The sequence below is a fragment of the Fusarium verticillioides genome, chromosome 6 (genome assembly GCF_000149555.1).
Source record: "Fusarium verticillioides 7600 chromosome 6, whole genome shotgun sequence".
Lineage (NCBI taxonomy): Eukaryota > Fungi > Ascomycota > Sordariomycetes > Hypocreales > Nectriaceae > Fusarium > Fusarium verticillioides.
The window spans coordinates 1490553-1513080 of NC_031680.1; the positions used below are offsets into that span (position 1 = coordinate 1490553).

The window sequence follows — 22528 nt, forward strand, 5'->3', positions numbered from 1 at the left end:
GAGAGAGCCCTGTATTAGCCTATTAGGTAGTCCGCTAGCTCAAACTCCCAGCGTCTATGGATGGGTTCCATGACACCCGACCTTATTTGGTCAGACTCGTGTATTCTTGACATCCATGGATCTTATGAGTAGACGATTCAATATGTTGCTTGTTTAGACACTATAGACATTCAAAAACTCCCTATAACTCCGAATTGAGGAGTTCAAGCTTATTACACCGAGACCTCGAGTTGTATCCCATCTCAAGCCATAAATAGGGTACTCTCAGTATGCGTCCAACATCGGCCCGTCTCTTTCAGTGCTTCCGGGCACTGCAACATGAAAATCCATTAGTGAGTGATCTTCTTGAGTGCGAATTTCTATCAGGATAGAGTATTACTGATACTATCCTAGGGTCTCCCTCGATCAGGAACGCCGCCAACCTGGGGTAAACGCCCGGTCCGTCGCAAAATCACAGGTGTCGAGAAAGTCATTGCAGTATCCTCTGCCAAAGGTGGTGTAGGCAAAAGCACAGTTGCAGGTATCTATAGATGTCTCCCGAGTCTTGAGATGTTCTAATAAAGGCAACTAGCAAATTTGTCTCTGGCTTTCGCTCGTCTTGGCTTTCGTGCTGGGATCCTGGACACTGATATCTTTGGTCCATCTATTCCAACCTTGTTTGACCTGTCCGGAGAACCGAGGTTATCAAGTAGTCAGTCACTACAGCTCATAGTCCTCCGAGCATGTACTGACATTACAAAGATAACCAGCTCATCCCTCTCACAAACTATGGAGTCAAGACCATGTCCATGGGCTATCTAGTTGGCGAGAATGCACCAGTAGTTTGGCGAGGTCCCATGGTGATGAAAGCTATTCAGCAGCTTCTACATGAGGTAGAATGGGGCGGTCTGGATGTTCTTGTCCTAGACCTTCCTCCAGGTACAGGAGATACACAGTTGACCATCACACAGCAGGTCATTTTAGATGGTGCGTTTCTATGAGATGCCACGTTTGTTTCTACTAACAAACCCCAGGCTCTGTCATCGTTACAACTCCTCATACTCTTGCCACCAAAGATGCTGTCAAAGGTATCAACATGTTCAAAACAGTTGATGTCAATATCCTTGGCCTGGTACAGAACATGTCCTTGTTCACATGCCCTCATTGTCATGGAGCAACCAATATCTTTGGTTCCAATGCAAGGGTCGAAAAGTTATGCCAAGAGCATCAGATCGACTTTTTAGGTGATATCCCATTGCATCCCAATATTGGAGATGACGGGGACAGAGGAAAACCCACAGTAGTTGCAGAACCTACGAGTGAGAGGGCTAGTGCCTTTTTGAAGATAGTACAAGATATCTGCCCCAAAATCGATCTTAGCGGTAAATAGTCACCGAACTTCTTCTACTCGGCTGCCAGGCAACTTGTACAATAATGATTCCTGTCAGCCCAACTTAGTAAAACACCCAAAGCCAAGGGGGAGAGGTGTTGTGTGCTCATGTAACATTATTTGATTAACACCGGCTAGTCTATCAACATAGACCGCGTCGCTCCTATATACTTGAGTCTGAAAAGGAAGAACTGGATTAAACGCCAGAAAGACAAGTCGTTAGCCTCTGCTGTGATCAAATGCAAGGCATGTTACCAAACAAAGCAATAAGCTTCTGAGACTTCCCGAACGCCCCCTGTGTGCTCTTGAGTATCGAACCGAGTGCCCTGTCAAGAGAGAAAGGTGATTAGTCTAGCTCATCGTTCATTTGATAGACATGACGGCTTCGAGTGGGGTCTTTTCGCATGGCCTGGCCAGAGCCTGTGAAGCCAACTGAGAACAAGTCAGTGTCTGATTCATGAAATAAGGAACAGAAGGGCATACCTCTACCATGGACGCCGTCTGGAGTACGGAACATGCTGTCCTTCTTTTGATTCTTTCCAAACTTGGACTTTGCGCTGAATTCTTGCCACTTATTCTTGTTTTTCTCGAGCTCCTTCTTGGCCTTTATCTTCTTGGGCTTGGGAGGCTTCACTTCACCATCTTGCTCGGCTGCCTTCTTCGCTTCCGGATATACTGTCGCGCCCGCTGATGAAACCAGCCCAGGGGCCGGAGGTGTGGCTGGTGCGGAAGTTGTTGGCGTGCCTTCCGCCTTTCGCTTATTTGAAACAGGTCGAATATCGCGAGATCGCAAGGTCTCAGTGTTATCGTAGGTCTTGAACTTGACGGTGTAGATAGGGTCTGTTGAGGATCCAGTGATAGATGTGATGCGCGCTGGGTAGAAAGCCTTGTCACCAGAAACCCACTTGGCTAGAATTGTGTCGTTGACCTGGTAGTTTACAGGAGCCTGCTTCTCTTCCTCCACTGGAGCCGCTTTCTTAAAGGCTGGATGGTTCTCGCGAGACCATTTCTCGGGTTGAGGTGGCGGTGATGGTTCTTTGGCGGCGGGTTTGGGCGCCTGGGCAGGCTTGAGCTCAGCAATTTGTTCATTGAGAAGATCGATGAAGCTGTTCAACTCGTCCTTTAAAGCTTTGAGCTCGACGTTATCGGGGTCATCGCGTAGCTGACCAAGAACGATATCGAACTAGAGGGGAAACAGTCAGTATGAATGACATATCATGGATGAATGGACGGGGTCGTACTTGTTCTTGGTATGTCTTCTTCTCTTGTTCGATTTCAGCGATAGACGACATGGTCAGGGATCTTCTTTTTGGGGTCGGGAGGGATGAATAATGTCAAAAATCGGAGGTTCTGATAGGTACCTGAGTATTCGAAGTGGTAATGGGTTGGTTCGTGGGGTTCCTTGATGCACTGCACGAGACGAGATTGAAGATTCCAAGTTGGAGTTAGAGGTCACGTGCGGAGTATTTCAAGGCACCCCAGATTATCCCACCCCCGCCAAAAGCTTCTCGAAGATCAGGGTGAATAGGTTGGTAGGTAAGAAAGGGTTTTTCGCAATCCGAGCCATATTTTGGAGCATCCTAATAAGAATCATACCTACGAATGGCAGATGGTCTCTTTCCAAGTCTTGGCTTATTCGTTTCTATGGGTTACCATATCTGGTGATAGGGTTTGCTTCTGCGAGCAGGTTGCGCGTCTTCAAGAATAGGTCCAAACAAAAAGGAGACAGTGGGGTGACTTACCTTGGGCAAAGTTGTCAGTGTATGATTTTATGGCTCGGTTTCATCGCCCTTTCGTCCCATGAAGGACACGGTGATTATCACTATCGTTAAAGATTACCTACATAATCACTCACGGTTATGCCGCCGCCTAAAGTCGGCCCGGAAGAGAAACAAGGCAAAGAAAGGCCGGGCCAAGGTCCGTCTGGCAGTGTATGTATGTAGGTACCTAGATTACATTAATTAGGTACCTTACTGTACCCAGTTCTCCGCGAGCCCCGAGCGGTTCGTCGCTAATGCAGTGTGTAATACAGGTGACGCATTCATGATTTAGTTGGTGGTGTTCAATGTTCAACTCAAACCACGGATGTTTCTCTTTTTAGTTCATGTCCTGTTTCTGGGTCCGTTCATTTATGTACAGTATGTGACATGCAAGTTACACAGCGAACCAAAGGCCTCGTAATTGGTCTCGGTTTGACAAAGAAGGATATTCCAAGGGTTCCGCTTGCGGCTCCGTGTCCGCCTGCGACCACGAATCTCATGCATCTCATTCTCATCTCACTCGTGTTCTAGATAGAATGGCTCTAGCCTTCTGTTGGCTTACTCGCTTGCTTGGCATTTCGCACTATCACACCTCAACATGTTCACTCGCTAATCACTGCTGCTGCTGCTACTGCTGCACGACCAAAGTAATTATTTCGTTCGCTCGCTAGCTCCGACTCATTTTACTGTATCGTTCGGCCGTGTTCAAACACACGTTTATACTTCAGAGTCAGAGTCAGAGTCAGAGTCAGAGTCAGCAGAGCCAGTGTCAGTGTCAGTGTCAGAGCTAAAAACTAAAACTTTATGTGGACAAATCCAATCTTGATAATTAGCAAGCCTTCTTTTTCGTTCCCCTCCTCTCCATCACAGCCTACTACAGTACCTCCCTGATACTAAAGATTCATTCATACAAACTCAGGTCAAACTGACTGGTCTCAGCACCTCTAGCCTCTGTCTCGGCAATAGACTAGCTTCATCTCCGCCGTTCAGTTTGTCGGTCTTGTTTGGCCCTCGATTGTTCGTAGCTTCTAGGGCCATGCCTGGTCTGTCTGGTCTGGAATTGCTCGCCTATACTAGTAACGAGACCAAGACCTTATTCTTCTTACTCGCCTACCGACCTTGTCCATACTACTTTTTTTTTTTTTTTTTTTCAATTTTTTGCTAGACCTTCCCTTACGTCAAAAGTTGCTTCTGCTCAACGCCGGGCACTTTTCTTCTTTAATTTTCTCTCCCTTTCTTCGTCATCATCATCATCATCTTCTTCTTCTCCTCGGACTCCAGACTCATAGTGATCGCCGGCCTATCTCCGCTCCTCCACTACTCTCAACCCTCACCGATTCTTCTCGTGGCCGATCCATTGACATTGACATCACTGAAAGGGAGCCCTACAAATCTGACTTAAAGGGAGCTCCATAATCGGCAACGGGGACGGAACCACCACCATTCGCGATCCGAGACGACGACTGCCTACCTACCTACTGAATCTCTGATACGACGCGGAGTCAATTAACCTCCTACCACTTTCCTTATTCTTTGTCACGTATTTATTTGCAACTACTGCTGCAGCGCCCATGATATTAAATACCCTGGTCATCAGTGCAGCCAAAAAGGGAATATAACATTTGTAGTCAGTCGCAAACACAACAAAGGAGAAAGAAAAGTCGCCAAAAGTTGAAAATCTTTTACCGCTCGAGATCCGTCAGATACGACAACGACCAATTCGCCGTCGCATCACCCAGAACGAACGGCGCGCAACCTTTATCTTGCTGTATTATACCTCCAATCCCTACCAACCATGCCTCACACCCGAGATGCGGACAGCGCATCGTCGTTGGGCGGCCAATCAAAACGACCTCCGCTCAACCATCAGGAGAGTGATTCGCAGAGCGAGAGCAGCGGTGTTAACCAACAACACCAACACCAGCAGCAGCATCGGAGACCCCATCGTCATCACCAGCGACAGCACACTGTTGGTCACCTCCACCACGCCCGCGGCCCAGCATCAAAAACTGCCCCGAAGCAGCCTAAGCTCAGCCGTCGCCATACCGATACCCCCGATCAGATCGAGCAGCAGCAGCAACACCGAATCTCCTCCGGTCCCAATTCTCATCGACGAGCTCTCAGCGACGCAAAACTCTCTTCTCGCGAGTCTTCGTCTGGCAACCTTACCAAGAGCGCATCTCAATCCAGGCTGACCAAGAACTCTTCCCACACAAAGCTCGACAAGAGTTCTTCCCAGACAAAACTGGTCAAAAGTCCCTCGCACACGAGAATCGTCAAGAGTCCTTCCCACTCAAAACTTAAGCGCAATCGCTCGCATACAGAAGTCGGGAAGCGCACTCGGTCTGCAGAACTGAAGCGAGCTTCAAGTACTACAATTGTTTATCAGCCTCAAATCTCTCACGGCAAGTCACAGGTCCATTTCGATTTGGGTAACGAGGAGGACGAATGGGTCGACGCGAGTGGCTCTAATTCCCCCTACCTCTCCCGCAAGGGTTCTCTCAACAGTAGTAACCACTCCGTGCACCACCCCGACGACCGCACTGGCGGATCAAGACCGGCTACACCCAACGATTCCGCCGCTCCAAAGCTGGCCGAGCAACCACAACACGAGCCGGGGCAGCGGAACTCAACGAGCCCCGAGTTGGAGACGATACATCACAAGGAGTATCTCACTTCCCGCATATTGCAGCGCACTCCGTCCCACGGAGCTCCGCCCCAGATGAGCGCAGATCTGGCGCACATCTCTCCTCGCCATTTTGCGCCAGCCTCTGCTGATGCCATAGGGTCAGGAACTCTTGCGGGAAGTAATCAGGATGAATTGACATCCCGGTTTGTCGAGGCTGTTGGCTCTGGATTGACTAGTGAGGGATCCTTCTACCGGCCACCTCGGGGAGACTTTCGCAGATACGATGACGCGCCTAAAAAACCTCGTTCTGTGACCAGCCTGCAAGGCGACCGTGAGGAGCGCCGAGAACCCCCAACAAGCGCACCAAAAGACGACATTGATGATAGCGCACTAGCGCCCAAGGCGGCCCGACGGGCTGCGCCGCCTGCCGCTCAAACATCGCGAACACAGCAGAAGCTTAACCTGCAGCGAGCCAGTTCCGTGATTGAGCCTGGGCAAGCAGTTGGTGGTGTCGGAGGTGTAGTCGGTCATTCTCCACTCATCGGTGTCGGTGGTCCCGGATATGACGGAGGTAACAGTCGAGATCCACGTGTAGGCAAGCTCTTGGAGCGTACAGGCATGGAGTATCTCGTTGTTCGAAGGCATCTCAACCCCATTTCTCGTTCACTCGAACGTCTCAACCATCTCCCCGGTATGGACAAATCATTGCGCATCCCACGACCTGGCACCGCTTCGACAAACGGCAAGCGTTCCACAGACCTCACCATGCGCCAGCACACCCGCAACGTCAGCATGCCCGATTCTCGACGACCGATGACGCCGAAACGCCCTGCCTCGGTACGGACAACCAACGGTGCCTCGTCGAGCTACGACGGCAACGACGACGATGGTAGGCTTACTGACCGACTGAGCGGATCAAGTCTGGTTGGCGGTGAAGAGGAAGATGGTACCGCAGCCATACTGAGGAACTTGTGGGACAAGTCTATGGAATTGAGTGCCAGTACGGATTAGGAGTTCCCTTTCGTTTCTTCGTAATTCTAAAGATCAAGGCGTTATGGTGCGGTTATGGGATAGGAAGTGCTCAATAGGCACCTAAAGATAGAAAGGCGTGAATCAAGACAGCGTCAATTTAGACGGTATTACGCGGAGATGTAGACTCACGATATTATTACGTGAAAGCGGTGGTTTATTGTTAGAAAGGGGACCAGCCTATATAATAATTCAATGAAATTACGCACATCTAAGAGTAGGTCTTTGTTTCGTCGTGTCTCTCATGTATTTCTCACGTATTTATCATCCCCACCCGTACGCCTTCTGATGCTGTACTCCGCGAATTCTAGTTCAAACAAGATCTTTATAATTACACATTGGGGGAAAGTTGGTCATACTTGACACATCGTTCGACCTAGGTAGTCCAAATTAGCATATCATGGCTTTGGAGGATGTTTGACACCAAGCAACTTACGTCTTCGATGCTGGCTTGCATAAACCGTCTTGCTTCCAATCCCAGCCATACCACTAGCATGGAAAAGTCGCCATGCTTTGCCATACCTGGGCCGCTCTGGGCGCTGAGCTGACGCAGGATTGGCAAGGAGCTGCTGAGTAGATCGACATCGGGGTTCAGACTGCGACCAATACCCTCAAGAAGCAGAATACTAATTACGACGTTGACGAAATCGCCCTCGAGACGAACATGGTGGTTTCGAACCATGCTAAGCACCTCTTGCAGGATATCGCCGATTTTGACGTTACCGAGAGCCAGGGTGCGGCTCTTGACACCGAGAACTAGATGCTGCATCTTTAGAGCAAATACTTCTTTATCGAGTACAGCATCTGGTTGGCGACAGCGTTCGCACATGAGATGGCCGGCCTTGTAACCATCAAACTCAGCAACGGCGCGGAAAAGGTCGAGGAAGTTCTCGCGGTTCACAGCGTTGAGTTCAGTCACGAGTCCAGTGTCGATAAAAATGAGCTGAGGCCGGAAACCTTCAGCATCGATCTTGGCCAGCTCCGCCTCCCAAGCCTTGGGATCCTTGCGGTGTCGATATGGTCGAAGTCGTTCAAGCACTTGTTCGGTCACATCTTCCTTCTCATCAGGATGCGCCTTTGTCATTGTCTTTCTTAGACGCAGCTCGGGGTGAGCTGATTGGTAGAATCGCACCATGATGTTGCCAGGATGCAAATCAGCGTGGACAAAATTATCAAGGAGTAACATACGGAGGAAAGCGTCAAGGCCTTCGTCGGCAATATCATGTTGGAAGACGCCGCCGCCATTCTCCATAAAGTCTGCCAATGGGATACCCTGGGCGTATTCTTCAATAAGGACATTTCGCGTTGTGTATTCAGTATACGGGTATGGGAACCAGGCTGTAGATCGATCTTTGAAGTTCTTCCGGAAAGTGGCCAGATTTGCGGCCTCTATGCGAAGGTCAAGCTGGAGCTTCATCATCTCCCCAAATTGAGCAACCTCGTCGGGCAGTGACAGCCACTCAATCGTAGGAATCAAGTTGAGCAGGGAAGCGAAGAAGCCCATGATGCGAAGGTCTCGTCGAACCGTCCTCTCGACGTATGGGTGCAGCACTTTGACTGCAACGTAGGACGACGGTACTCTCTGCGGTGAGCTCTTAAGCACTGTATCAACATTGCGCTTCATATTTTGCGCCAGAGGATATGAGTCATGAAGATCAGCTTCGTCTGGCTTAGCCAAGCCTGGCTTCAGCTTGGCCTTGTAGACCTGGGCGATAGCGCCAACACCTAAAGGCTTCTCCTGGAATTCGTCAAAGATGTCGTCAAAGGGGCGGCCACCAAAAGCAGCTTCCACCGTGACGCGCGTTGCATGGAGTGAGTGAGCCGGCGCATTCGAGTGAAGCTTAGACATGATCTCGCACATTTCGGTAGGGAAGATATCGGTTCGCGAGGCAGCCCATTGTCCGAGTTTGATGAAGGCTGGGCCAGCCATTTCCATCTCGTTGACCAAGAAGCCATACCACCAGAGCGTACCTGATCGTTCGTTGTCTCTACTAGGTTGTCGTTTTCCAAAGTATATGGCAGGAATGGTGATTATCACCGGCACAAAAATTACAACAAGCTGGAGGAAACGGAACCCAGTGCATACGGGCTCGATGATCAAGAGGTCGATCAAGTACTTGATGCGCTCTCCGAGCCTCGAAAGACCATGTGAATCGGCTGATACGCCCTTTTTGACCTCAGCCCGTGATACCTCGAGCATGCGCTTCTCGCCGGTCTCTTGATCGTTGCCGTTTTCTTGTTGCGACAGCTCAACAAAAGCAGCTGTTCCTAGTGCCGCAGCACCACCGGAAGCACGCAGTGCTATTCTTTTCGGCGCGCCTTTGGGCCATTGTGTGAATCGAGGGCTGTGGGAGCTCTGAGACGCGAAACGACGACCAAGACTGGCAATGGTGAACCTGGTGTGGGTGTTGACGTTGGGGTATGTTCGGAAGCCCGGGTGGACGAAAAGCCGGCCTATGAAGGAGCCAGCTCTCATCTCGGAAGGGGGAAGGTCTTTCTAGAGAATTGTGTTGACGCGGACACTCTCATATTCGAGCAAAGCCTGGGGGGCGATTGCATTCAGAGAGTGGTCAGGTCAGGTTCGGAGGTTGACAAGTATAAAAAAGAGACGAGTCTGGCATGTGCAAGCGCGTTAATGATGCAAAGACTCGGATCGATTTACTGTACAAGGATGCCCGCCAATGGATCCCCTAGGTAGGGATGGTGTCGGGTCGGTGACGTCGGGTTGATAACCAGAGTGACGTACAAAATTCGTATCCACTAAATCTTTTCTAACGGAAATAAATCGGAAAGGAATCATGAGGAATATTTCAGCCATGATGGCTCATCAATGCTAATTGAGCCTAACCAGAAGCTCAAATACTGAGAGGTACTATAGAAATTATGAATTCAACACTCATTTCTCCGTCTAATTTCCACAGTCATAGTCACAATGCTCATGATCTTGTCAATAGACTCCCTATGATTCGCTCAGACGCTGTAAATAGTTCGCGATTTCCACTGTAACCCACCTGGTCTTGGTGCGGTCTCCCCCGATCTTCCCGCTCTGGGCTGGCCTTAAATTTTTGATAGGCGCATCCAATTACTTTTTAGTAGAGGCAACTGGAGGAAATTCTTGCTTCATCCATCCATCCACTCTTTGTTCTTGTCATCATCACCAAACACAATCTTCGATTCTTTCAACACTCAGGCCAACAACGCTGAGTTACTTCATCGAACGTTACAGTTCTAATATATAGTCATTCACGATGGGTTGGTTTTGGGCAGACACGCCTGTTCCTGCGGTTCCTGTTGGACACCCAGCTACTACCGACAAGGCTCCTCCAGTATGATTCCAATCCCATATATCTTCACCATGTCGCTAACCCTTCCCAGCCTGGCTGCCCTATGCACCAAAAGTCTGCCGATGCCATGAACCCCGTGGCTAAGCCCAAGAAGCCTGTCGATCTTCCTTCCACCTCAGGATGTCCCGTGCCTCACGCCGCCCGAACCCAAGAGCAGCCCAAATCTTTGATCTCCCAGCTCAACCCTCTGAATTACATGTTCCCCGATCTATCGCAAAAGCCGGCTCCTAACCAATCATTCGCTCTCCCGACAACCCGAGATGAGTCTACCATCCCCAAGGGTACAGGAGATGGCAACTGGGAGTACCCGTCTCCTCAGCAGATGTACAACGCGCTACTGCGCAAGGGATATACCGATACCGATATCACCGCCGTCGAGGGTATGGTTTCGGTACACAACTTCTTAAATGAGGGCGCATGGCAGGAGATTCTTGGCTGGGAACAACGATTTGCACGGGGGCTATACAAAGGATGGCAGATCTGCAAGAGGGGCGAAGGTCACGTTCAGGAAGCGCTTGATCGCCAAAGGGACGGTGTTGATACCGAGCCTAGTCTCGTTCGCTTCCAGGGCCGGCCCAAGGAGTTGACTCCCAAGGCCACTATGATGCAGGTTCTGGGCTGGATTTACCCTTCAAAGTTTGGGTAGGTATTCGTGATTCTAATGTGCAAACGATCTGCGGCTAACACGCTCTAGCACCGAACCTCCCTTTGACCGACATGACTGGTACGTTGCGCGAGAGATCAACGGCCAAAGGAAGGAGATTCGATACATCATCGACTATTACTCTGGCGAGCCCGATGCCCACGGTGACCCTGTCTTCTTCCTCGATGTGCGTCCTGCCGCCACGCCCTTGGGTGCCGCCGAGCGTATCATTCGCTGGAGTACCGATACCTGGTGGAAGGCTATCGGCGGCGACAGACACGAGCAGGATCCCCAGCCTTGGTTCCGTGGCACTTCTTAAAATGATTTCTTTGGCGCTTGGGTCATGATGGAAGCAGGTGTTTTCTGAAAAGGTTCTGGCGCGATGCATTCTCCTCTCTAATTGTTCTGATTGGATGTATTTCTATAATGACGGCTGGCATGGAGTCACTTATTTGGGCTCGAAAACGGAGGCAATCGGAGCAGTTGTGTATTATATACCACTCATTAGAACTTAGTTCAAGTTCACAGCCAATTCGTTCACTTGGTCTAGAAGAGCCTGGTCCTCTCCAGCTGCATTCTTGAGCACCTTTTCCAGCTGGTGGTCAACGGTCTGGCCAGGGATGTCAGACACAGTACCCTGTGCCTGTTGGATACGAGCCATCTGGAACTGCAAGAAGAACTTTGGAACCTTGATCGCAAGACTTCCACCAGTTGATCTGATACCAGCCTCAGTTGCGAGGTAAACATTGAGCTCATTCTGGAACGTATCCAGGTTGTTGTTGGCCAGGGGTGATGTGGTTGCAAACTTGTCGAGAGCGAAAGCCAGAGGACTTTGGCCTGATTCGGCAAAGTTGATGGAAGAAAAGGTCACACCGCCAGAGCTCACGTCTGGGACACCATCGATGGTTGTTTTCGAATTGTCGCAGGTGATGACCGAGGCCAGATTCGTGGCCTGTGTCGAAACTTCATCGGGGAGAGCTTCGGAGCCAGTCACAAAGCAAGGATTTTGTCTCTTGGGAAGATGAGGCGCTTATATACGTTAGCAGAAGTGTTCATCAAGAGATGTGGCCAAGAAAAGGATACATACCTGCGATGGCGCTTCCAGTCAGTGTGATGATGATGGGAAGAATAGGGAAGTGCATTTTGTACGAGTGAGTGAGTAAATGAGTGAGTGGCGAATGAATAGAAAGAGAGATAAAACAAGAGTATTATAAACAAAGATCCGCCAGGGATTTACGAACTGAAGAGAAACAAGTTGAGAAGTGATGAGTTTGTTTAGATACTGTAGATAGACAGATACCGAGGATCTACAGGCCTTTTATACGCTGAGAGTATATGTGACCATCGTTAAGCATAAGCATAGAGTTGAATCGAGCATGACACCGAAATCTAGGCCTGAGGATGCCTCCATGTCGAATATCGAGACTCAGTATAACCCCAAAAGACGAGGCTCGCTGTGACACTGTTCGTCCCATCAGCATAGGCCGAGGGTTTCAAGGATCCCTGGTCTGTCACAATAAGACCCGGGAACTATCGACCCCCAAGTCTAGAACTGCGACGATGACTTGTAGAGTTACATCAATTCAGATCTTATTTCCTATTTCAGACTGTCTCCGATAAATGTGCATCATCCAATCTGGCAGATGCTTCTTTGGGGTCAAACACCTGCGACAAAGGTGTTGAGATGTGAGCGGCAAGTGAGACGTCATTTAGTCAGCTTGTCTACCAAGTTTCAGGTTTGTCCCTGTGAGACGAGACTCTTCTTGGTTAAATCTCAAACCTGAACCGTTTTTCTTTACCAGTTTCCAAGAATTGTTTCTCGAGTCCCGTGTTTGTTTGTTTGTTTGTTTGTTTTATGTTGGTAATTCTCTGAGCAATACATACTGCATTCACTTAAGGGCTCCCGGATCAAAGTCGCTCCATTCGACCAATCAAAAGTCGCGACTCTTTCTTCAAGGGTCCTTGGAACTTTTTTCCCCCAAATCGGTATCGCAAAAGCAAAAGCTCGTCCCTTTTCATTGAGACCGACATACTCATTTTAACGACGCCTTTGACGTCGCACAAACTCCTCACGAAAGCGCCATTCGCTTCGAAATGTCTGCTGAGGCCACGTCTGCTTCAAGCGACTACATAAGGCTTCACATAAGCCCTCTCGATCCCGAGCTTCTCAAGATCGTTATTCCAGCTTCTGCAGCCCCCAAGGCGCGCAACATTTCATATCACACGCTCGAGACGTTTCCCGAACGACGCTACGGCTTTGTCGAACTCCCAACAATGGAGGCTGACAAGATAAAAAAGAAGCTCAATGGCGCTGTGTTGAAGGGCAACAAAATACGGATCGAAAAGGCCAGACCAGAACAGAGAGCTGAACCTACTGGTGAAGTTGATCAGGAGGAAGAGGACAAGTCCACGAAGAAAAAGAAGAGGTCAAAGGAATCCAAGGAGGAATCGAGAAAACGAAAGCGTGATCACGAGGTCGTCGAGGGCGTCGCTCTGACAGACCGCAAAGTCAAGAGAGGATGGACAGAACCCGCCGATCAGAGAAGAAAGAAGAGCAAGCAGGACAAAGAAAAGGAAAAGGATGGCAAACACACCGAGAAGAAGAAGCGCCTAAAATCAAAGTATACAGACGGAGATGAGTGTCTGCTCAAGACCAAGGTTCCCCCTAATCTCACCTCCACTCTCCCTGAGGATGATCAACCCCGAAAGCGCAAGAAGAAGGGCAAGTCGCGCGAAGTTATTGTTCATGAATTCGAGAAGACCACAAAATTCCCGAGCTTCTTGAAGACCTCAGCCGATGGGGAACAAGCCAACACGGCCACCGAATTTATTGAGGGTAAAGGCTGGGTCGACGAGAATGGCAATGTAGTCGAGACGGTCAAGGAGAAGAAGATTCCCGAACCTGTACCCAAGAAGAAGAAAGTCAAGAAGGCGACACCTCCTCCTGTCGAGGAGTCAGATGACGATACCAGTAGCAGTGGTACGAGTAGCAGCGGCTCCTCTGATGAGGATAGTGATGATGAGATGGAAGTTTCTGCTCAAGGCGAAGAGAAGAAAGAACAGACAGACACAACCAAGGAAGCTCTTCAGCAAGACGATGAGTCCTCCAAGTCTGAAGCCGACTCCCCCGAACCACCCCAACAAGCCACACCCCTCTCAGCCATCAAAGCCGACGAAACAAGACCCATGTCCTCAAGTTCTTCCCGCAGTCTCACCATCAAGATACCCCCTCCTGGAACACCCTCTACGAAAGTCCACCCCCTTGAGGCCCTTTATAAGCGTACCAAGCCCGACGAGGTTGCCACAGAGACTCCCGCCAAGCAGGAAGCTGAGCCCTTCAGCTTCTTTGGAGGTGTTGACAACGACGATATCGAGGACGAGGAGGACCAAGACCCCGCAAACCTGACCATCGCAACCCCCGCGCCCATGACGCCCTTCTCTCGCCAGGATTTCGAATGGCGCAACGTTAGAAGTGCTGCGCCTACGCCCGACACCGCGCATCCCTCACGAATGCGCAACTTCTGGCCTGAGGATGAGGAAGACGGCGACGAAGATCTCGACATGGAAGAGCATGGCTTCGACGAGGATGGAGACGACAAAGATGCTTCTGCTCCACAAAGCTCAAGCGACTTTCAGGCTTGGTTCTGGGATAACAGACGCGATCTTAACAGATCATGGATGAAGCGTCGCAAGACTGCGGCCAAGGAGAAGCGACACAGAGAGAACAAAGCCAGGGCTAGTAAGGCGGCATAGACTCATAGTATATGGATAATAGACATTAATTGCATGTGATGTGACACACTTATCGGTCTCTCATGGTGTATCCAAGCCTACTACCTCGACGTCCTTGCACCAAACAAGGTTTGAAGACCTTTTCAGAGTATCATTAGGTTCGATTCTTCCTATGGAATGATCTATCTAGGTACGTATGTCTTGTCGTCCCCCTTGACTTCTCAATAGTTGCCGCTTATTTAGGTGAAATGTCGCGAGACGACAAATCATTCACACATTCGTGAGGTTGATGGTCTTCGGAGCATGCCTCCTCTCTGGGATGTGGAACTTTGAGCTTGCTGCCCTCCATGGCCTCGTATATCTCTTCATCATCAGGCTTGGGTGGTTCAGGGGTGGGTTCCCTGGCAATGCTGTCCCTGGAGCGCAAGAAGCCGCCCGGCGATATATCATTCTCAGCTATTCTGATCGGAGCTTCTCCCGTCGGCTTTCGAAAGTGATTCTTGTGGAAAAGCTTGTGGCCTCCTTGTTTGATTTTGTCCATCAGACTTTGCCGTGAACCATTTTGGGAATCGACCATCTCCTCGTCCTCAATGCCGGCAACCTGGGCACTCAGGCGTCGTCGCGTATCTGCGTCGAGTGAGGCACTTAGCTTTCTCTCCGCCGCCAGAGGAGTTGGTAGACGTCTACCCGCCGCCGTCAGTTTGGTTGGATGCGCTCTGAATGGGTTAGCAGCGAACAAAGGGTTGTTGTATGAGTATATCTTTGAGGGCGCTGCAGAAGAACTCGATGCAGCTAACTCCTCGACACCGCAGTGGGCATCAACACCATCTTGGTATAGCGTGGACGGAGTATGCTTTTTCGGCTGGTCACTTTCAGTTTGCAAGGTGAGGTCAGTGGTGCAGTCACGGGAAAAGAGTCTGGGGAAGGACGTGATGACGGTCCCGTCGCTGACTCTCAGCTGTTGCTCGAAACTTTTGTTGCACATGATATCGGCCAGTATCTCAGCTGTACTTTTTGGGGTGGCATAGTGTTGTAGGACAGACTCGTCTTTCGCCAGCCTCTGGTAGCTCTGTCGACGATCATCTGGGCACGAACGCGAGCCCCCATGTGTGGGTGAGCAACAGTCCGAAACGGTTCGATAATGTGTTCTTGTACTCGAATCATAATTTGCTGGATATGCCCGAGACCATGTAATTTCAGCAACACTTCGGCGTGTCACAACAGTTGTCGTTGCTTCCGAAGCCCCGCCACGCGTTTTGGTATGGACTTGCATGTCAGCCGCGTTGATGTTTGTGTAAGATGTGCTGGGTAGATTAATGGTAGTCGCAGGGTCGATCGCCATCGGGGAGGGGACCAGGATAGCATTCAAGTTCTCGTCAAGTCGCGGTAACGGTCGACTGTCAGATGACCCTGTGGTTGTAGGTGTTCTCTCGGGTAATTGAATGTGGCCATTCTTCAGTGTTTCGTCCAACACGATACTGACGACATCTCGGATGTCCTTGTCGCCAATGAGGTAAAGCCTCTTGGCCTCTGGGACTTGCTGGCCCTTTCCATTTATGACATGCAGATGTTCTCTCAAGTGCCTGATCTTTTGAAGGCGATCACTCACTTTTTTAGCGATGCTCTGGGTAGCTTCTTCGCCGGCATACAATGGATCACCGACTTCTACACCTGCTTCAAGGGAAGCTGAACTCTCGGTATCAATAATCACTGCGGGGACTTGGGATGGATCTAGCCTCCAGAGCGTTTCGTGGCTTCCATGCCTCAGTACGCCCTGGTCCTTGTCTGAAGCTTCGAGGTAGTAGGCGCGCACCCCTGGCTCTTGCGCCGTGGATTTGAAAGATACCCTCTCAATTTTGAATCCATCATTTTCCTCAGTATCTTCATACATGAAGTATGCTGAGCCATTTGAACGTAGATCGAAAATGTAATAAGCCTGGTGTTCATCTTCAGGAGCTGCTTCGCGAGCATTGGTGTTCATGGAGCTAGTATCTAAACCAGCTGGTCGTGATGTATCACTGCCATGTGTAGCAACCTGAGATCCTTCATTGGTGTTTTTCAGCCGGTCACAGACCGCTCCAAGGTTGTTGGGTCTTGCATCAGGTATAGATCGTAGGCGGCTTCGGGTCAGGGGTTGTGGTGCTTGGTCTGGGGTTGACGACTTGAACGAATCCACCTCCAAGGAGTGCCCAGTGGGCGTGGTTTCTCCTGAGCTGCTGAGTTGGTCCCCATCCGGGTCTCTGTTCAGTGCGTGGACCCTGTTGGCGATATCCTTGAGTCTTTGAATGGTCTCGTCTGGAACATCTTTATTCGCGGAAATAAAATCGGTTGAGGGCTGAAATGATTGTGATGATTGAATGTCCTTGATGGTGAACACTTTTGAGGGGTTCGGGTAGCGTTCGGCGTCGTCATCTTTCTAAAACACCGCTTTTCCGCCACCAGGGCTCATAAGGGTCGAGTGAGGTGCATTACTTGGGCCAGCTTCTGCTTCTTCTTCTTCTTCTTCCTTGTCGTGACAAAGTGTGTCATCGGTCTCGGTGTCACAGGTTGCGAGCTCATGAAGAACCTTGCTTTTGGGGGAATTTTCATCGTCAGCGGCTGCAGAGAAGAGAACGACTTCAGGTTGAGTGTCAGGGGGAGTGAAGATTCTTGGCATTCGAGGGAGGCATCGAGAGTCGTTGTCATCGTATCCCTCCATTTTGCTGTACGATTGCCGTTTAGAATATTTCAGACAAATCATGTGGAGAGTTAGTATACATGTAGGTGATGGAATAAGTTGAAGCTGCTAAGTTAGAGCATGAGATAGGGCGACTGAAGAAGAATCATCCGGATGATGACTTGGAGGTGATTGAAGAGGCTGAGAGTGAAAGAAGGGAGTTTGATTATCTGAGATTCCTTATGAGAAGAAGATGCGAAGTGAGGAACACTCTTTCCCTTTCCTGTTGGTCTCTATCGTAGGTTTAGGTGGCATAAAGGAAGTTGATTGCCTTGAACATCTGATGCTACCTTACCTGAGCTACCAAGAGTGCCAGAACTACCTATCTTAGCGGCTCCTATTACTTTACCTATTAAATTATACTTGACTACCTTACCTTAGGTGTTTTCTTCGCTCAAGGTATGCCTTCGCAGGAAATAGATCCCAATCTTTCCTGTCTGGCCCAATCACCTGGCTAGGTAGGTAGGTACTTAATTATCCTGGGAAAGAAGCAAGGGCTCGGCGTATGAAGATTCCAGGTTTAGGTCTTTCTGATGCCAGTGTCGATTACCTCTTAACCAAGAACACAGCCAGATTCATTCATAAATGCTAGTAGTCTTTTCTAAGTACCTTACGCTGCTTACCTTACCTTAGTTTCTAAGCTTCTAAGAGCCAATATATGCTTAATGCCAACTCTCCCACATCAAATTTAGCTCTTGCTCGAACGCTGATCAAATCTTCATCTCATCAATAGTGGGTGGCTTTGCTGCTGCCTTTCCCTCCAATGCTCATCCACCTCTTCGCTCTCACAAAAATCTATCAGTAGCTCTTCTTCCTCTTCTGGATCCTGCTGATTGGAATTTCCACCTTCCGATTCCTATGGTAATGGTGATCCCTTTCCTGGTGTCCAGCTAGAGCCACCTCCGAATGCAGATCCAGGTGTCTGTGCCAGAATGTTGTGGCTTCTGACAGGTGTTACCGGCCCTGTTGAGCCATCGACTGGCAAAGGGGGAGGGGTGTCCGTCCTTGGGATATGCTGGCCGTCCTTGCGAGGCGGCTTGAAGTTGACCTCTCGGCCAGCTCGGTAAATATCTTGCAATATGGTCTCCAAGATTCCGGCATCCTGGAACTCGAGATACTTCTTATACAACTTGAGTGCTGTCCGTGAATCTTCGATCGAATCGTGGGTCTCCATTTGGATATCTTCCTTCAAGAGATACCACGCCAGAAAAGCCAGCGATAGCCTCCTTAACCGAGTTTGGAGGAAGAACAGGTCAATCGTGTCGATGACCTGCGATTTAGGAATGTGTATGTTGATAACTCGGAAGTCTTGTTTTAGTCCGTGGCCAAGGAACTTGCATCCGAGGTTAAGAAGAATCCACATCTTCTTGTATGCCATCTTCAACGACAGGAGACTATGTTTCGAAACTCTAGGATCCAAGTCTTGTTCAGTGATTCCCGAATACGATGTCAAATAGTCGACAATCGGTTCCTTTATGTTGATATAATCATCGATGAAGGGTGTCCCTTCGTTTTCCCCCTGACCGCGGACAACTGATGCACGAGCAAGTGCGTACACTATCGGCCGTATGGTTTCCCGCTCACCATCAGAATTCATTTCAATTTCAGGTTGTCGCACAGCAACGAACTCAGTGTCCAGTGCAATAATGGTATTGGGGCCAGGCGCCTCAGTCTCAGGGTTGAGCACTTGATAGGTCTTTGTTGATGGATCGGCGTTTGCACTGAAAAACGTCAGCAACATCAGGTTTATAGCGGGTTGGAGCATACTTGAAGTCTTGGTAAAGTATGGAAGTGTCGATGTTGCTCCTCCATTCAGTATCGATCTTGTTGTTCTCATCTCTTATCTGGTATGCAATTACAGAAGGGACCTTCCAAGATGTGTTGAAAGCGAGTGCCTCTTCCGTGCTAACCGACCTCACCAAGAAGTCGTTGAAAAGATGCCATCGACTCTCTCCAGGCGCCTCTGGTTCTGCATGTGCCACTATCCTTTTGTTTCAGCGGCTGAGGGGTAATGAGGCGCAAGAGACTTACCATTGACCATCGAAACAAGGTGTGACTTTTGCGATTGTCCACTCTCAATATTAATGGCCATGCCTGTCAGCGAATACACTGCGATGTTGTGGATGCCCCTCTGGAGGTGAAGTTTCAGGTCTTCGCCTTCGTAACAGAAAAACTGCCCTTGTTCTACGATGATTCCAATCTCCTCGGGAAGCCAACCTGGTGTTGACCAAAGCATTCGTTGATCTTGGTTTGTGATGGCGGTGTTTAGCATGAGTACAGCCGGTATACTGTGAATGCTCTTTCTCGTCGCTATGGTCTGGTACCGCTGGCATCGACTACACCATCCTTTGGACGTCGTTTCCCTTTCAACACTATTTTTGAGAACTTGAGAAAAGCTGATGCGTGGTAACTTGGCATTTCGGCTGCCGGCCTTTTCGCAGTGAATAAGTTTTCCTCATACAGATTCGGCATCGAACTTACAGGAGATGGATAAAGCAGATCATTGACATATGTTGATCCAGGTCGAGTATATTCGCTCCTACAGTTTATGCATCTGATTGAGGTCGTTGCGGAAGTGGCCAAGACCTAGACGATTCAGTATATATCATCGAGTTTCAGTCAATCAACCAACCTGGTCCATGGCAGTCGACGATGGGTTGATAGTCCTATAATCATGCACTATTTTATCCAGGAGAAATCGAGTGAGTCCTTGAAGCATAACGTTAAGAGATGATCCATGAGGATCTTCCTCGAGTAGACCAAGAGGACCGGCTGGGCCAGTTAGTAATGATTGAGATCAGTGTCACTCGACATACCTTGAGGGTGATTACTCAGGGTTTTTAGTAAGTTCGTTGCTTGGCATATCGAGCCTTCAGCCTTTTGAAGCATATCAAACAAGAATCCAAGCTCGCACAGCAGGCAAATCTCGCTCACGCAAGAGGTAGCAGCATGCTGAAGAGCAAGATTTCGAATGACAGGAGTGAAGTGCATGATTTGTAAAAGCGAGTTAGCATATGAATTCGAGATATGAGTCTCGAGTCCAGAGTATCGCGTGTTGTTGTAGAAACTATTCCTGATCAGTGATTGTACATTGCGATCATGGGAGAATACCAACCCGAAGTCAAAGTCGTCCACCCCGAATTTGCTGTATTTGATCTCAACAGTTCTATACATGACTGGAACGTCAGACTTCTTGCTTTCAAGTCCCATATCAGTAAGAGAGCTGATCAGCTCGTCAGCCTTCTTATCAGAGGCAGCGGCATTACTAGTAGCAAGCTCGCGGGCTTTTTCACTGAGGAATTTCGGGGCCTTGAGCCCAGAGCTTCCTGATTTGTTCACGTTTCGAGTGTTCTCGGCCTGATTTCTTCGCAAACCCCGAGTATTGCGACCGTACATCCCAAACTCAGTCGGCTTGAGCCCTGCCAGGAACTGTGGATCAAACTTGACAGGAGGTGCTCCAACATCGCAGGGGATGTCTGGCCAGGCGGATGCCAGAGCCTCTCGATAATGCGGCAATCCGATCATGTTCAGGGGTCTATAGTGATCAGTAAAGGAACAACAACTGCTCAACTTGCTATCTCAACTTACGTATCTGGGCCCCAGTCAATATTGGGCAGGGGCTCTTCGGGAGTTGCGAATTCGATCGGAGTTGGTAAGTCCACGAAATGGAGTTTTGTTGGGGATCCCCAAAGGTGAATCGAGCAATCAGCATCTGTGAGGGCAATCGCCTCGCCAGAGGGTGCAATCTCAAACATGCTCAAGTAGGAAGTAACATTAGCCAACCGTACGTCGCTTGTGTTGGGATTCATTAAGTCAACAACATGCATTTGTCCACTTTGTGAGACAACGATGCTGGTCGTCAACATCCTCGGGTGCATGCGCACGTAGGCAGCGCCAGCTGGGAAAGGAATAGGGGGCATCGATGACATCTTCTTTATATCGAAGACGTTAAGGAACGGGTCAAGCATGTAATTCTGACCCTGTCTTAAGGAGTATCCGCAAGTTACGATGAAGTCATGCTGAGCGTCCATGTCATTAATCAAAGCAGAGTGCGCGTTCCAAGACTTGATGACAGCAAAAGTGACAGGATCCAGTAAGTTGACGGAACCGGTCTGAGTTGCGGCGCATATATATCGCCCGCGTCTCATTATTGTGTACTGGTGTTCGGTAGGCACCTAGCGGAAGTTAGTATAGCTTTATTACGGAGAAAGTGATCCTGACTTGTTTGACAACATCACCCTTAATGAGGTCAATGACAAGCATCGTGTCTTGCATTCCTGCAGCGATAACCTCTGCCGTTCCCTTAGACGTAAAGCTCATACATCGCAAATCTTTCATATCGTCATGTCTGGCAAAGATCAGCATCAGTCGATCTCATATGGAGTTGAATCATCCTACCTAATATGCCATATAGGTAGTCCTCTCCGAATGGCCATATGCATATCTTTAGCACCGAGGGAAACAATTCCTTTCTCATTGACGAGTATTTGACGAATCGGGCCATCAGAGGAGGCATGGGCCTTGAAAGAGGTATATCGCTGCAATTCGGTCCCATAGAAGGAAGTGACTCGACCCTGAAACACCAATCAGCGCCAGTCCAGCTTCTACATCTCACCCTTTTCGACGTACATATTCGTTGCCTGTCCAAAGAAGTTCCTGAGAGTTATCGAAGGTCATAGTCGCAACCGGAGTGGGCATCGCGTGCACGCCCGGAGGCGGGAACGGAATCCGGGTGACCTGTAGTAGAACTGGATTAGCATAAGCTTGACACCTAATTCACGACTAGATATGATGCCTCTCAGGTTCATACAACACAGGCAACCTTTCTTCCCACACTTGAAATACATGAAGTGTCTAGATAACGGCAACGACATCATTAAACATACCTCAGCCCAATCGCCGTCCATTGTGAAAGGATATGAGCATTATCTGTAGGGGCATAGCTTATATGAAGAGCGCGAGCCAGTGCGCCAGCCTCCGAGAGGACTGGGCAGAACCGAAGAAGCGATAATGGTGGTACGAAACACAAAAGTCAATAAAGCTTGCCCGCTCAATCTTCAGACATTGGATTCTTTGATAGAAGTAAATGCCGGTGACGAAAGTGGGATATCAGCTCCCAAGCTTGGAGGGCCAGCAAGCTCCCATTAGCCGGCGTTCTTCCGGCGCGCGAGTTTAACGCGCTTAAAACTTCAAATTCGAGAGAAAGAGGGCTTCATATGTATCTTTGCGTCACAGAATATCATATAGAGTCAACAATATATCTTCTTAAGTTGCGAATGCAGGGGTAGTCTGCATAGTTGCCTAGG

General features: G+C 49.3%; 9 protein-coding genes across 14 annotated transcripts; 4 read left to right on the forward strand and 5 right to left on the reverse strand.

Annotated features, from left to right (window-relative positions):
* Positions 1-77: 77 nt before the first annotated feature.
* On the forward strand, positions 78-1629 carry FVEG_15020 (ATP-binding protein). The gene is made up of 5 exons (XM_018904112.1): positions 78-332; positions 394-520; positions 572-691; positions 742-966; positions 1014-1629. The coding sequence occupies exons 1-5, from the start codon at positions 270-272 to the stop codon at positions 1367-1369; spliced, it is 891 nt and encodes a 296-aa protein (XP_018745707.1). The 5' UTR covers positions 78-269; the 3' UTR covers positions 1370-1629.
* Positions 130-3441, reverse strand: FVEG_02313 (hypothetical protein). 2 transcript variants are annotated; one of them, XM_018889543.1, is made up of 4 exons: positions 2611-3441; positions 1853-2552; positions 1625-1801; positions 130-1560 (listed from the first exon to the last, which is right to left on the reverse strand). In XM_018889543.1, the coding sequence occupies exons 1-3, from the start codon at positions 2659-2661 to the stop codon at positions 1716-1718; spliced, it is 837 nt and encodes a 278-aa protein (XP_018745706.1). In that variant the 5' UTR covers positions 2662-3441; the 3' UTR covers positions 130-1560; positions 1625-1715. The 2 variants fall into 2 exon arrangements, with proteins under 2 accessions (XP_018745706.1, XP_018745705.1); XM_018889542.1 differs by having other exon boundaries at positions 130-1801.
* Positions 3442-3612: 171 nt separating this feature from the next.
* On the forward strand, positions 3613-7011 carry FVEG_02312 (hypothetical protein). Its single transcript, XM_018889541.1, has 2 exons — positions 3613-3961; positions 4069-7011. The coding sequence occupies exon 2, from the start codon at positions 4925-4927 to the stop codon at positions 6767-6769; it is 1845 nt and encodes a 614-aa protein (XP_018745704.1). The 5' UTR covers positions 3613-3961; positions 4069-4924; the 3' UTR covers positions 6770-7011.
* On the reverse strand, positions 4377-9463 carry FVEG_02311 (Atypical/ABC1/ABC1-C protein kinase). Of its 2 annotated transcripts, XM_018889540.1 has the most exons (3): positions 7224-9463; positions 6997-7163; positions 4377-5501 (listed from the first exon to the last, which is right to left on the reverse strand). In XM_018889540.1, exons 1-2 carry the CDS (start codon positions 9261-9263, stop codon positions 7119-7121), a joined length of 2085 nt encoding a protein of 694 aa, XP_018745703.1. In that variant the 5' UTR covers positions 9264-9463; the 3' UTR covers positions 4377-5501; positions 6997-7118. The 2 variants fall into 2 exon arrangements, with proteins under 2 accessions (XP_018745703.1, XP_018745702.1); XM_018889539.1 differs by having other exon boundaries at positions 4377-7163.
* Positions 9464-9643: 180 nt separating this feature from the next.
* Positions 9644-12116, forward strand: FVEG_02310 (cytochrome c heme lyase). Its single transcript, XM_018889538.1, has 3 exons — positions 9644-10113; positions 10163-10773; positions 10826-12116. The coding sequence occupies exons 1-3, from the start codon at positions 10036-10038 to the stop codon at positions 11091-11093; spliced, it is 957 nt and encodes a 318-aa protein (XP_018745701.1). The 5' UTR covers positions 9644-10035; the 3' UTR covers positions 11094-12116.
* FVEG_02309 (hypothetical protein) lies at positions 10145-12625 on the reverse strand. Its single transcript, XM_018889537.1, has 2 exons — positions 11862-12625; positions 10145-11803 (listed from the first exon to the last, which is right to left on the reverse strand). The coding sequence occupies exons 1-2, from the start codon at positions 11914-11916 to the stop codon at positions 11286-11288; spliced, it is 573 nt and encodes a 190-aa protein (XP_018745700.1). The 5' UTR covers positions 11917-12625; the 3' UTR covers positions 10145-11285.
* A 105-nt stretch (positions 12626-12730) lies between these two features.
* FVEG_02308 (hypothetical protein) lies at positions 12731-14579 on the forward strand. Its single transcript, XM_018889536.1, has one exon. It carries the CDS (start codon positions 12869-12871, stop codon positions 14525-14527), a length of 1659 nt encoding a protein of 552 aa, XP_018745699.1. The 5' UTR covers positions 12731-12868; the 3' UTR covers positions 14528-14579.
* A 68-nt stretch (positions 14580-14647) lies between these two features.
* FVEG_02307 (hypothetical protein) lies at positions 14648-17282 on the reverse strand. The gene is made up of 2 exons (XM_018889535.1): positions 16979-17282; positions 14648-16918 (listed from the first exon to the last, which is right to left on the reverse strand). Exons 1-2 carry the CDS (start codon positions 17244-17246, stop codon positions 14742-14744), a joined length of 2445 nt encoding a protein of 814 aa, XP_018745698.1. The 5' UTR covers positions 17247-17282; the 3' UTR covers positions 14648-14741.
* A 405-nt stretch (positions 17283-17687) lies between these two features.
* On the reverse strand, positions 17688-22444 carry FVEG_15019 (PAB-dependent poly(A)-specific ribonuclease subunit PAN2). Of its 4 annotated transcripts, XM_018904108.1 has the most exons (12): positions 22109-22444; positions 21852-21959; positions 21621-21796; positions 21444-21570; positions 20811-21397; positions 20338-20757; positions 20039-20289; positions 19855-19994; positions 19704-19808; positions 19254-19653; positions 18990-19203; positions 17688-18943 (listed from the first exon to the last, which is right to left on the reverse strand). In XM_018904108.1, exons 1-12 carry the CDS (start codon positions 22127-22129, stop codon positions 18079-18081), a joined length of 3414 nt encoding a protein of 1137 aa, XP_018745694.1. In that variant the 5' UTR covers positions 22130-22444; the 3' UTR covers positions 17688-18078. The 4 variants fall into 4 exon arrangements, with proteins under 4 accessions (XP_018745694.1, XP_018745697.1, XP_018745695.1 ...); XM_018904111.1 differs by having other exon boundaries at positions 21444-21796; XM_018904109.1 differs by having other exon boundaries at positions 21621-21959.
* Positions 22445-22528: the final 84 nt, after the last annotated feature.